Source organism: Poecilia formosa, unplaced genomic scaffold (genome assembly GCF_000485575.1).
Source record: "Poecilia formosa unplaced genomic scaffold, Poecilia_formosa-5.1.2 Scaffold78, whole genome shotgun sequence".
NCBI lineage: Eukaryota > Metazoa > Chordata > Actinopteri > Cyprinodontiformes > Poeciliidae > Poecilia > Poecilia formosa.
In genome coordinates, this window is record NW_006800017.1 from 2,206,055 (window position 1) to 2,220,418 (window position 14,364).

General features: G+C 38.6%; 1 protein-coding gene across 5 annotated transcripts in view; it reads left to right on the top strand.

Annotated features, from left to right (window-relative positions):
- Window positions 1-14,364, top strand: part of prkar1b (protein kinase, cAMP-dependent, regulatory, type I, beta) — a 68,207-nt gene that overhangs the window by 5,716 nt on the left and 48,127 nt on the right. For 2 of the 5 annotated variants that reach the window (XM_007556408.2, XM_016673544.1), the window contains one exon: window positions 11,276-11,446. In XM_007556408.2, the coding sequence (XP_007556470.1) occupies window positions 11,276-11,446 (171 nt within the window). Of the gene's footprint in view, window positions 1-7,823; window positions 8,338-10,390; window positions 10,492-11,275; window positions 11,447-14,364 lie in introns of those variants that run through there. The other 3 variants (XM_007556409.2, XM_016673542.1, XM_016673543.1) reach the window with 3 other exon arrangements.

The following is a 14,364-nucleotide window of genomic DNA, read 5'->3' on the forward strand; positions in this document are numbered from 1 at the left end:
TAAGTTGTCTTCTACTTCTATTAAGTAGAAGACAACTTAATATACACTGCTCAAAAAAATAAAGGGAACACTCAAATAACACATCCTAGATCTGAATGAATGAAATATTCTCATTGAATACTTTGTTCTGTACAAAGTTGAATGTGCTGACAACAAAATCACACAAAATGGAAATCAAATTTATTAACCAATGGAGGCCTGGATTTGGAGCCACACACAAAATTAAAGTGAAATGTTCCCTTTATTTTTTTATATATATATACATATATATATATTAGTCTGACAAATACTGCATGTTTGCAGGTCTTTGCAGATTTGATATTGTCAGTGTGATGAAAATTGTAAACTGGACAAAATTAGTAATTGATATCCTTTATGGTTTAGGGAAATACTGGAAAGCACATTAATGAACTTGTTTGTACTTGTTTTGTACATGATGGAAGCTATGAGGATAGGTGGCATATACACTTTGAGACGTTTACTTGTCACTTGCACATTAATGGTAATTCGGATTATGTACTTGAAAGATGGGTCAGTGCTAAAAAAAATAAACCAGTTGAACTGGTCGCATGTGTTTTTGCTCTGTGGGAGGAAACCCACATATGCACAGGGAGAACATGCAAACTGAGAAAACCTCCAGGGCAGGGTTCAAACGCAGAACCTTCTTGTAGTAAGGCAATAGTTGTACCAACTGCGCCATGCAGTCCTGCCATGAATCCATATTTTCACAACAGGACTTTTAACAGTAAGTTGCAAGTGATACCTGTAACTCTTCGTGCAAGATCGCAGCACTCTCTTTTTAGTTTAAATATGAAACAGAGTGCTACAGAGTGCTTGCTGTTTGAATTAATTGAACCGTACAAGCAGTTGGAATAAAAACTGTTCTTTTTCTAGCCTTGTACGGTCAACAGAAGCTCAACCTGATTGCGGTCAACCAGTCCAAATCTGGGCTAATATTGTGAGGCCAATCACTGGCGGAGCTGAAACAGGCCATGCACGCTTTGATGGTGCCCCAGCTTTTTTTTAAGAGGCTTAATGTTTTTCTTTCCTACAGCTCTGATTTATAACCAGCATTTTATTTCAAGATCATAATCTTTATGATTCATCTTTTTCGATTTCTTGTGCAAACATTGGGCCATTTGAGAAAATGCAAAATTTTAAACTTTTGCCAGAATTCCTGGTTTTGGACTTTATTGGATTTTTTCCTCAAGAAGACGCTTCTTTCAGCTCCAAAATACAACATGGGAAAATTTTTTTTGAACATCCTTCTTTTTTAATCTTTCTTGATTGCGTGATACTTCCCTCTCTCAGGGCCACCTCTGTCAGCACTCCTCGCCCACTACAGGCGGTAACCAAGGCAACAGGAGAGGATAGATAGACTGTAGATCCACCCTGTGTTCACAAAGTTTATTCCCTAATCTGGTCAGGGTTCTCTGTGTGCAAATTCGATTGCCTGGGTGTAATCTTTCTGTTCTTTTGTCAAACCCAACCTCATTTTCCTCCTGAAAAGATTCATACAGCGCATGCAGCCTTATTCGTTTTGGTCTCTCCATTATCCACTCTCAGAACCTTCTCCTTCATGCGTATTTTACCGATATACATAATTGTTGTTGTTTTTTTCTTTCTCTGTCTTAGTTTTTCTTCTGTTTCTGTCTTGATTGTCACAGTAGGTACTTTATTTTTAACCTTTGCGTTCGTACATTAGCACGCCTACAGAGTAAATGTGTAAATGACAGGCATCTCGGTTCCTTTCTTCCTGCCCATTTATGCATGGTAATGATGCCTTTTGTGCATACAATAGAGGCTTCAGATGGGTGTTCTGGTCTCATCGTGTCTATCAGCTCAGTGTGTTCTGTCTGGCTCTGACTGCAGAGAAGCAAGCCCCTCATTTTTTGACATAATCAGTTTAGCCTAAAAACACAAAGCAATATTTGTTTTTGTCATAACCGAATTCTCGTCTGACAGGATTAGTTTTAAAGAGCTATATTAGTGATTAACAGAAGTTTCATCTGTGCATAGATGATTGCTCTCACCATCTGCATTGGATGGTTAAATGTATGTTGCACAACAGTAATTGCAACAGCTTGCGTCTGCTGAAACTATAATGGTGTTTGTGAATGTGTCGCCCATTGAGCAGCTTGCATTACAGATGTTCTCTGGCATTTGGCGTCTGCAGGTTTTATAGTTTCCTTCTGGGATCTTAGTGGTGTTTGGGGTTGTGCATAAGAAATGTCGATTTACATCATTATTAAGATTTATTATGAAGAACACTTGGTGTCTTTCTGATAAGACGAGGTCTTTGAAAGCTATGGAATACAGAGAGAACTGCATTTATTGGCACGTGTGTAAAAAAACCTTAAAATAAATTCAGAATCTCACACAAAATGAGAAAATTGCCAACCTTCAGTTTGAGTCCATGTATTTGGTTTGGAAAAAATGTTATGTTGAGAAATGATTGTTTATTTGTTTTTTTTTGTTGTTGTTTTTTTCTAATATTCCTTACACAAACCCTCAACAATAAATATAGTCAAAGCATTTTTTTTCTACATTTATGCTTCAATTTTTTAAGGTTATTGACATTTCCAGGAACTCATAATGAGGAACCCACGACTTTTTGCCTCTCGGATATAAATACGAACTGAAACAAAAGCCTGCTTCTTTTAGTCCCTGGCAGCTACACAGGGGAAAGACCCATAATTCACACAGTGAGAGTGATGTGAAGAAATCACCAAAGCTCAGTGTTAGGGAACTGTTAAAGCAGCCTCTTGGAGTCACAAAGTCTCACAGCAATTGTTTGTGAGGAATGCCTGGTAAAATCCTTTTCTGTCCACAATGCAGACATGTGGAGTTTGCTTCAGTGGGATTGTGTATTTTGGGGAAAACAACAACAACAACAACAAAAAAAAAAGGTCTACACCAATCTTTTTAACAACAAGCACCCCAAAAGTTTCTGGTGTGATGTAAAAGATAATGATGTAGGAAAGAACTTCATGCCAAGTATGGTTGAGGATAAGTTCAGTGGCGGATACATGATGCTGAAGGTACTTGGAACCGTCTATGATGCATAACAAACTCTTGAAATTACTTTTTTATTTTATAGTCTTCTTGAGGACAGTGCTCTGAAACACATGAGTGAATCAACACAGAATTGATTCACTAGACACAAATCCAGCCCTATTCTGTGACCATCTGAGCCACCAGACCCAAATCCTGGAAAAAAAAACAAAACAAAAAAAAACAATGAGACGAGTTGAAGAAAAGACAACATAATCAATAAAAGATTCAAATTAGAACTTTTTATTCGTGTTCACTTGGGTCACCAATAAATCTGGCCAGCACAGTATATGCAATGTAATTTGAAATGTATTCTGAAGCAGGTGTAGGAGAGGTTAAAACAGGACAAAGTGTGTCACTCTCGTCAGTGCTTGTGTAAGTTACAACTAATTAATTTGGAGCCTTACTCAAATGAAACAGATTTCAAATGTGTTTCTTTCCGTCTTGATTTGAGACGAAGTAAGTTTCAGTTTTACTTCCATAAGGTGAAATGAAGGTAAAATGGAGAAAGAAGTTTTGAAATGCTGAAGGCAGAGAGATAGGAAGATGGTTGATGAAGATTAAAAATATATATAATGCTGGGAGTAAAGCATGAAACAAATTTGTGATTATGTAACCATTAGGAATAAAAAATGAAACAAAAAGAGAATAGTTCATATTTTCTTATAGGTATAAATATTAAAGAAAAATCATTTTAGCCTTTTAATTGATATGTAATGATAATTTCCACCCATCCATTTTAATGTGTGCAAAAATTATGCTAAAATATTAAGTACAATCAGATTCAAGTAAACAGAAGTGAAATTTTGCCAAGTGAGCTGAAGAGAAGGGAGCAGAAAAGTAATTTTTCTGCATAATGCATCATGTCGAGTGGCAACTCTGCTGCATTAAGACTGCTTGTGAGATTGCATTAGATGGATTCCCTCGTTGTGTCAGTCAATCAGCTGCTGCCGTCACTTTTTCAGTATAATGAGAAGATGCCTTGGGCTGGCAGCCATTCTGCCGTCGCCAAGAACCCATCATAACAAATCAACCCGTCCCTTTAAAGGCAGCTGATCTGGAGATTCTTGAAAGTTTTGTATCAGCTATCTATTTTTGCTGCTGTTTTGAATTTTATCAAGGAACAACCACAAACTTTAATATATTCTATTGGGTTATATGTGATATACCATTGCAAACCGCTATAAGAAGAACTGCTACAGAAGAACAATAACGTAACACATAGTTTATTTCATAAATGTTTTGGATGTAGGAAAGTAATTTTGGTCTGATCGACCAGAGCAACTTTTTGCTTCGTTTTTTCCTCAAGAAATTTAAAGTTACTTCCTTTGTCTTCATGATGCAGTTTTTTCACCAATGTTCTCCAACAAACCTTTTAAGACTTCACAGAACAGCTGCATCTATACCGCATTATACATAGATGGACTCAAACTAGATGTGCATTTGTAAGACAAAAAAAGCGAAGCAGCTAAATAGTGATGCTGAATTTTATTTAGGTGTGTGAGAGTGAAAAGGCGCTAAATACAAATGCACAAAATAAAAAAACCAAAAAACAATGTAATATTTTTCTTCCACTCCGGGATTATGCCACACTTTGTGTTGGTTCATCCCATAAAATCATAATAAAATACGCTGAAGTATGAGGGCTGTAATGTAGCGAAATATGAAACCGTGCGACGGTTGGGAATACAGTTTCAGCTGGTTTCAGTGCCACTGATGTAAACTTGTGAGGTCAGGTTAAGATCATAAGCAGTATGTTACCCAAAAGGACTTTGTAAGTTATAGTTCTCAGTGAAGGAATGTATCCACGCTCATCACTGCACTTTGAGCAGAGTAGTTTGTGAAATTACCCCTGGTTCCATGCAGTGACCCGAAGCCAAACATCCTCTTCCATGGCTCACCTGAAGGCCCCTAAAGTTATACAGGACCCCTCGGCTTCTGTCTCCACGGTGGTCCTTCTTTGTCTTTTCTCATCTGTCCATTGCCTCTTGCCATTTTTCTTCTGTTAGTTCCTGGTTTGTGAGTGTGTGTGTGTGTGTGTGTGTGTGTGAGAGAGAGAGAGAGGAATTCTGCCAAACTGATTATAGAAAGGTAAACAATGTTCAAAACCAGCAGTAATTTCTCCTGGGATTTTTCAGACTCATTTGTTTTTTTTTTTTTTTGTTTGTTTTTTTTCAAAAAGTAATTTGTATTGTTTTCTCAGCAGACCTGTGTAGTGGAGGGAAATCAGCTCTTATTGAGCCGTTTTGTTGTTTTATTTCTATTTAGTCCACTTACGCCTGTCAGCACATTTCAGATATAGGTAATTTGAAACCTAATTTTTGAGATTTCATATACATACACTGCGCAGGGAGACAAGTTCGTTGTGAACTGAAAGACCGAAGAGAACGAACATCACCAGCGCTGTCAGAGCCAACGCAGCAGTGAAAATTCGGCCCATTGTGGTGCTGTAATGGTGTGGAACAGAATGATGAGTAGACTGTTAGCTCCGCCGGTGGATCAGCCCCTGCATGCTTCATTACCTGCATGTGATTGTGTGTGTGTGTGTGTGTGCATGCATTTGTGTGTGTGTGTATGTGTGAGTGTTTGTTTTTGGTTCACTCACATACTTTCAACTCCAGCAGTCCCAGAGTGAAACTGTGGATGACGCTGGAGGAGGTAAACGGAAGGTAACCACTTAGGGTTGCGTACTTTTTTTTTTTTTCCCTCTCTGTGATCAGAAATTAACTTTTTAGAGTGACTTGTCTTTTCAAGTATTTATGGCCAGCGCTAACTAATCTGCGTTGATGATTTGAATGCTTTTTGTTCTTGTGCATGTAGGGTCCTCGTGCTGATTATTAATTGTTAGTCGCGGCTTTTAAAACGAGTCAGTCATAACTTTTGTTTACGTCTGTTGGGTGCAAATTGATTCAGGGAACGAACGGAGCAGAATATATTAATTTTAATAAGCCTCATCATCCATGAATTGGTTCTAAGTGGCAAAGATGATGGTTTTAACAAGAGTGACTTTTTTAGAGCGATTGTGTGAGGGTGTTGGGTTTGTGTGTTTTATGCTTTCTTGCTGATTGAAAGCCCACTTTTAAGAGAGTTTTTATTTTATTATTTAGCACTGGTTGTGCTTATGTCCTCTGTCGCCTAACGTCTTTCTCCTAGCCCCGTCCTCTCTTGTCTGGCACGCAGCTGCAGATGATGACGCAGAAAGAGCAGAGTACAGACGAAAGGAGAGAGCCTAATGTAGGGCAATGGCGCGGTTTCTTTTAGCTGAAAACGAAGCAGGACCGAAGGGATGACATTAACACTCTAGTGCTGCTCTTCTTATGAAAGCAACAGCAAAACCTACACAGATTGTCATTTCTTTTTATCTTGCTGTTCATATTGTTTGCTCTAAAATGACTTAGCCTGATTGCTGTTGCAGAAAGAAACAGTCAGAAACCATCTCTGCAGCTGTAGCCTACTGTGTGGAAACTTGCACATCAGCTCTTCCCGTCTGATACCGATTTTTGGCTTTCTTTGAGGAGTTGATTGCATGCTCCAATATTCTGTAACTCATACCAACATATTTGAGGAAAGTTTCTGCTTTAATTCACAGATGAAATCAGACGTAGGCTTTAAAAGGAATATGAAATGTGGGGCAGGTTGGTTGTTTTTAGAAGGAGTTAGTTTTGAATCTAATGGAAAATAAAGCTGGATTATCCCGATTCATGCGTCAAAGAATGCACGTGCATCTCAGTTAGTTAGAATACCATTAATACCATTAAAAAGTTCAATTATTTTAGTAATTTATTTCTTGTAATTTAGATGCCTATGAGTGAATATTAGAACGTTACATTAAATCAATAAAAAACGTATTTTTAATTCAGAAATGTTATGCTATGCCCGACACAATCATACTGAAGGCTGCTGACTTCACGGTTGTCCAGCAGACTGTCGTTGAGGGAAAACCACAAAAGGTCACAGTTGAAGTATCTTGCTTCTGACAGAGTGCTGTATCCAAGCACATTAATGGAAGGTTAACTGGAAGGAAAAAGTGTTGTAGAAAAAGCAGCATAAACAATAAATGCATAACAGCCCCCTTGATAGAACATCTGTAACCCAGGAAGTTAAGAGCTCTTTATGCTTCTCTCTACTGATAGGTTTAGAGATGCTGATTATGTTTTCCAGCCCACACCGTCTCAAGTACCAGTACGTTGGTATTTATGTGTTTTCAAGGGGAAAATTAAAAACATCATATCCAATAATGTGCTTATTAAAGAAACTGAATTTTGGGTATATCAGTCAGTGTGAGGAAGCTATAAAATACAACCTTGCAACGCTATGCTAATCCAATCCATTGAAATGCATCTCTAATCTGAAATTTACAAAATTAGAGCTTTTTCTGATCAGTTTTTTTTTTCCTGTAAAAAGGTTCCAGTTCTGAACAAGGACAAATGGCAAAATATCATTTCTGTTTGTTTTATTTGACCTACCAATAACTGGCGGAAGTAAATGAGCTTTAGAGTGTTGGTGGATAACTATCTGTATTATCGGACCATCTGATCTGAGAGGAAAGGCTGTGGAGATCAATAGGCAGGTCAGGAAGAAGTTTCTGGCATAAAGAGGAGGTTCGGAAGTGAGAGAATGTGGTGCTCAACATGCAGACGCACCATTTGGTCCGAACAGAAGTGCGTGCCGAGGAGAAGTGACGTTTCCCGCTCTGCTAACTGACTCACTTGGATCAGAGAGATTTTGCAGACCAGGCGTCAGAAGGACTTGTGCGTGTGCGAGCGAACGTGAGCGCATCTCCGAGCTGCTGTGTCTTCCCGATCTGACTCCTCCAGCACCCAGTTGTCATAGTGACGGAGGGCAGCAAGAAGCGCCCGCTCACTGCGCCACCTGATTGTGAGTGCGAGAGCGAGAGAGCCAGACAGAGGGCAGAAAGCAAGCGACACGGAGTTGTGCTGCAGCAGCGATGGGAAGTCGGGCTCTTTTTTTGCTGTGATCATATTTTCTTCGCCGTGGGGACCGGAGGCTCTCCGTCGCTCTTTGTCTCTTCGTCTCACGCAGCCCAGCTTGGATTATTGCTGCTTGCCTGTGCTTTTAACGGGAGGATGCTGATGCACTGTGGCATGTGTGTCAGGTGTGTATAAGATGGAAGTCCATGTGTGCTGATTCCCATGAACGCACGGTGATACTTGATGCTGCCGGGGGACACACAGCAGGCCTGACCAGGGGCCCTACATGCCATGGTAAATGCCTCTGAAGACAAACCTAGCGTGGAGTTTGCTACCTGAGTTTTATCACTAGGTAAACATGTTCAGAATCGTTCCGGCGAGTGCTTGTGAATGTGAAGCTGAAAGATTCATGTTTTCATGCATGTTTTTTTCTTTTTTTTTTCTTCTTATATTAACTCTCCTACGGATGCAGTAAGTTACTTGATTGCAGATGTTGTCGTCCTAATTGAACGGTGTTTGTGTGATCGCCGTCTCCCTCTGCAGTCTGCCTGTGCATGTGTTGGCGAGGGAGAGAGAGAGTTGTGTTATTGTCCCCTCATCCTGCAGGCTGTGTTCTCTCAGGTTCACGATTGTGCGTAAGCAAGAAGCACGTGAAAGTGTGTGCTTAGGAGTATTTTTGCTTGCCTCTCTCATTCGTGTTTGTAAATCTGGGAGGAGTAACACTTAAATTCAGATGGGACAGGCAGTGAAACTGAGCGATTCTGTGATTAATTCATTAGTTGGGTACTATTTCAAAGACTGGGTCACAGTGCAAGCTAACGAATTCCTTGTTGACTTTCTAACTGGGACATTTTTTTTTTTTCACAGAATTTAAACACAGATCTAAAAAGTGTCTTGTCTCTGATTTAATCTCTTGTGGTGTTTTCAAATTTACATAAGTTGTCTGTTTCCTCTCTATTTCTTTCCTTCCGCTCCTCTGCCTCTGTTGAACAGTAAGGTTGTGTCTGAATGAGGCATACAATTGGATAGAAGTGTTTTGGCAATGGTAAGAATGCATCATTCATAATAGCAATAAGCCAGATTCAACAAATTGATCGTTTTTAAGCTTAATTGGTTAGGTAGATACTCATGAAAGGAATGGGTGCTTTGTAATGGTGATGGTGTGAGAACTTTTAGTAAAATGTTACAGTTTCATCACAGTTATAGATAAGGTGTGTCGTGACAAAAATGTACTCAAGTTGAGATGTAACTTGGGTACCATGCTGTGAAAAACTCTGAATAATGAGGTTATTTCAAGCAAAAACAGCTTTTTAACATGTTTGTTCCTCACATCTTGCACGTCTCGCTGTTTGTAGCCTTCAAAATGATCTGCTTTGTCAATTTATCATGTTACTAAATTCAAATAATATTATGCATAAAGCGATGAAAGCTGATTAATGTTACAGTTTGTGAAAATCAGCTAAAACTGAAATAAAACCTTTGAAAAGCCAACAGGAAGCCTGAAGACCTGATGAACCAGACCATAATATAACCCACAGTACATTTTCTGTATGCAGGAAGAAAAAAAAAAATGGATGTATTTACATAACATATGACTGCAATGAGATGTCAGGAGTGAAAGGAGACGTTTGCCCAGTTCTGCATAAAAATATATTAGATTTTTTCAACAATTACCTTACAGATGACGAAATATACTTGTTTTAGTTCCACTTATATAAATATTTATTCAGTCATTGTCTGTGATTGCTTACAGTAAAATTACAAATGTTGTTGACTCCGTTTTAATAAGGTTCAGCTAAGCTCAGTTAAACTTATTTATTATTTAAGGTTAGTTTTCTAAAAAGCTAAAATTAGAAAGAAAGATTCCCTGCTTGAAGATGCAGTTTCCTGTGGTTTGGACACAGCATGTTGCTCTAATTTTCTCTTTCAAACAGAACATGAGCCATGATCAGAAATATAGCCACATTCAGGGTAAAACTGGCTTCTGTGTTTGTTGACGGGAACCTTGACAAAAGACAAATTGGAGAACGAATTTTGCCCGACCGCATTCATCAGTTATTCATTCCCTTCCAACACATCTCCATATTTTGCTGACCAAACATTAACATTTGTTCTCAGTTTGGAAAATGTGTTTTTCTTCCTACTGTAGCTCTCTCTGTTGTATATGAGGTTTTTAATTACATCAGCTTTGCTGTAACACTTTTTACCAGATTATTTTGTCTTAAGACTTGCCTGCCTGAGAAAGAAACCCAGAGCCGTGCCAAGATTACACAAGGCCTTTGCAGAATGCGTTCAGGGGCCCCACTTTCAGTTAGCGATATCACTCACAATCTACTACTAACATTTGTAACTAACAATGTTGCAGGTGAGGAACTAACTCACTTGCATTCTGGTTACCTAGCAACAACCTAGGTAACCAGCACTTTAAGGTTTTCGCACTGTTCTTCTTAACTGCTTAAAAATGAACGTCAACAGCATGCAGTAAAAACTGAGGGAAAGTGTACAGGTAACGCCAGCAGTTTGGTAGGATTTCGGATATTTAAAACAAAAACCAGTCAATAGTAATTGATATCGACTGATATGAAATGCTTATATCTTGATGTTTTTCAGCCATATCTTTCAGCCCGTCTCAGTTGTTTTGAATCCTAACTGAATCTTGATTTTAATCAAATCAAGCTCCAAATATGATGTCCAGAAACCATAAAAGCATGTTTAAAAAGTAAGGTTATTCTATACAAACCCAGCTATGAAACTCTGGAGTTTTAACTCCATGCATGAGAAGTCAGATACGAGCCATCTACTGGCCTGGAGGCACAAATAGTAGCTTAGATTCCTTAGCTTAAAAAGATTGAACAGGCAACTGCAATTGGATGGTACACTTAATATTGTCAAAAAAATAAATTCCAATTGTGGCAAAACATTAAAAGTTTTGATCTTTACTCCTTTAAATTTCACTTTAATGTGATAGCTGCGGTCAGTTTATTTATTTTTTTTGCTTTTGCAGACGGCATTATCCCATTCTTGAAGCACTCTCATTTTGTCAAAGCTACAGAGCCTTTATTGAGTTCGCATGCTAATGGTTTAATCAAGAAAGTAGTCAATAACTCATCACCCGCTGTGTTCAGGGTTTGGAAACGCAGCCAGCCTCATGCCTCCTGGGTCTCCTCTGATGTCTTTGCTGCCTGTTGTGCTTTATCTTAAAGTGGGACGATGCCTGCTTGCATTTTCTTTTCCTGTTCAGGCACTGAAGCCGGTGGCTGCTTAACATCTTTATCTCTTTCATTTTACAGGAAGAATGCAAGCAGATCATGGCACGGCAGAAATCTAACAGCCAGTCAGACTCTCACGACGATGAGGTTTCTCCTCCTCCTCCGAACCCGGTCGTCAAGGCCCGCCGCCGCAGGGGAGGAGTCAGCGCGGAAGTGTACACCGAGGAGGATGCTGTCAGCTACGTACGCAAGGTCAGATTACACATCAGCTCAAAACCTCCAACTTACCATCTTGATGGGGGGAAAAAAAAAAAAAAAGCAGAATGGCAGTAGATGAAGAATCAGGGTGAAATTTATGAAAGCCGTCACTGAACAGAATTGGACACATGAGTGCAAATAAATTCTATTGAATTTATTTGCACAGATGGTGAGTGTTCTATTGAACAAATCTGCGGGACCAACGCTGACACTGTATCTGCATTTCATAATCACTTTTTTTTATGACCGTTTACATTTGCATCACATTGTCAGCACTTATTTAACAATGCAGCTACAGTGCCTTCATGCCTGTTTGGCAAGACACTTTGCAGCCACAATCTTTAATGGATTTTGTTTGGATTTTATGTGACTTTTTAGTGGATAGGCTAACAAAAAGTAATGCATAATTAGTGATTGTGAGCATATTATTCATGTATGTATTTATTTTTTGCAAATAAAAAACCTTAAAATAGTTGCAGCTGCAGATATTTTGTGGCACACATCTTCACAACTTGCAAAATAGCTCCAGATTGGTTAGAGAGTATTTGTGAACAGCAATATTCAGGTTTGTGCACAATTAGAGCAGGCATGACAAATCCATTTGATTTCAGAAATATGTTACTCAGCTGAATCTGATGCAGAAACTGAAATGTTTAGGGTGTTATGTGACAGTATTTGAAAGGGGAATAAAAACTGATAGAGTATCTAGAACTATGATGAAAGTAACAGAGATTTTTCTATGAATAAAGTGGTACAGAAATGATGGAGGGCCTTGTATACACATACCCAGGTCTTTGTAAAAACAAAAAAAACAGCCACCTAAAAAAACAGCCTTGCACACGGATTGGTCTCAGAAAAGTTCTCATCTACATTAACCCACCCAAATCCACCCTGAGCATTGTTTTAAATGTGCCAAATGGATAGGGGGCAGTGTAGCACAAAGCTAAAACTTTTATCGGTCAATCATTTAAGCATGGCACCAGGAGGTTCAGTTGTGTGGTCAGATATATAGATTGAACTAATTTTAAATAGTGTATTTCAATATAAAGTTAATAAAACAACGCTGTCAAGCAAGAGCAAGCATGTGGATATATTGGCACGTTATTTGTCGCAGACTGAAATGCACGGGACCCTAATTCTCCATTTTGCCATGTACACATGCAAGCACAAATATAGAGTTTGCTTAAAACTTCACTTTGGTCTAAGATCTAATAATAATGATCTCAAGTGATATTAGTTTTTGTGTGGATAACAGACCGAAATGCATAACAATTTATTTGTTTTCCCAGATATCCATAGTCTTATAAAACTTGCAGATGACTAAATTGTAGCTAAAGCCAAAACGCATTTTAATCGGAAGGCTTTTGCTCCAAGTAAATTAAAATAGGGCTGTTCTCAAAAATTTTTACTTGTATTTTGATCTTCTAGTTACACATGAACACTAGGGCTGTAACGATTCCTCAAATGATTCGAGTACCTCGATTATTAAAATTCCTCAAGGAAAATGTATATGCCTCGAAGCTTCATTAAATTAAGTTTTATTAATTAGCACATCTTGTTCCGGCCGAGTTATTATTTGTGTTGGGCAGTGCTTTCACTTCCACCTATGAGTTGTTGCTCAGTTCCCTCAGCATAATGTCCAATTTTCAAGTAATTTGCACTTTTCTTCAGGTTAACTTAGAAAGTGAGTGAACTTAGATTGTTACTGGTTAATTTTCTAAACTACAGAAAAGTAATTGTTAGGGAGGCTCAAATATGAAAAATTGGATTGAAGTTGATTCCGAAATGCTGTAATGTTAGATTTACCAATATTTTATTTTTTCAATTGTTTTTTTTGTCTGATTACTTGATTAATCATAAGAATAATCGATATTACCAAAATATGTTTACAACAGCCCTAATGAACACACACACACACACACACAAATGAAAGAAACGTTAGCACTTTTTTCAGCATTATATGTCCATATTTTCATTGAGGCTTTTGTAGCTTGTACTTTTTGCAGAAATTATATTTTATGTTTACTCATGTCTCACACACACACATTCTTTCACCTGCACATATGCACAGTGAAACGTAGAGTCCTTCACTTTCTAAATTGTAGTTAACCTGACATGAATTGTGAGGTAATGACATTACAGCATAAGCCGACATCACCACATAGTAATTGCAGGACCAGTGAAGTGCACATTGTGTGTGTGTGTGTGTGTGTGTGTGTGTGTGTGAGACAGAGAGAGGTATGCGTCTGCGCCAACATACATTAGCAGTTCTCGGTCTAAGGTGTCTTGCTGGCACAGCATGTGCTGCTGTGAAAGCCCCGCCTTTATCTTCAGCTAGCGTATTTTCTACGCCTCTCTCCTCCCATTTATAGACTCACATTCTCACAAATGTATACCTCAACACACAATACACAAAGCCACATCAGTGGCATTTTATGGACAATTTATTGCGTGTCTTTAACTTACACAACAAGCCCATCAGAGGAAAGTTAATCAAAATCAAATTAGAACACGAAGCCAGATCCAGTGTGAAACTCCATGTTGGTTTTTAACAATCAGCAACTCTGCTCATCTGATTAAAATGGTTTTGCCATAAAAAGCGGACTGTCTTAAAATGCAGAGATTCCCCTCAGTCGGGGTTTGAGACTGAACAGCTCAGACTGCGTGTCTCATTGCTAAAACCAAAATGTGTTGAACATTTCTGATGAGGAAAAAAGAAACAAAAAGCTTTTGTTGTAGGTTTTTATAAAATAGAGCTGTCGCTGGGAGGGCACAAGGTGCTCACCAAGCAGGAAAAGCAGCAGACTACAGTTTTAAACCTTATTGGTTTCTACCTGCACACACATGGATGCGATGTACATACACCAGCCACTATATTGGCTACACTTGTTGAAAGTGTCTATTTACACAAA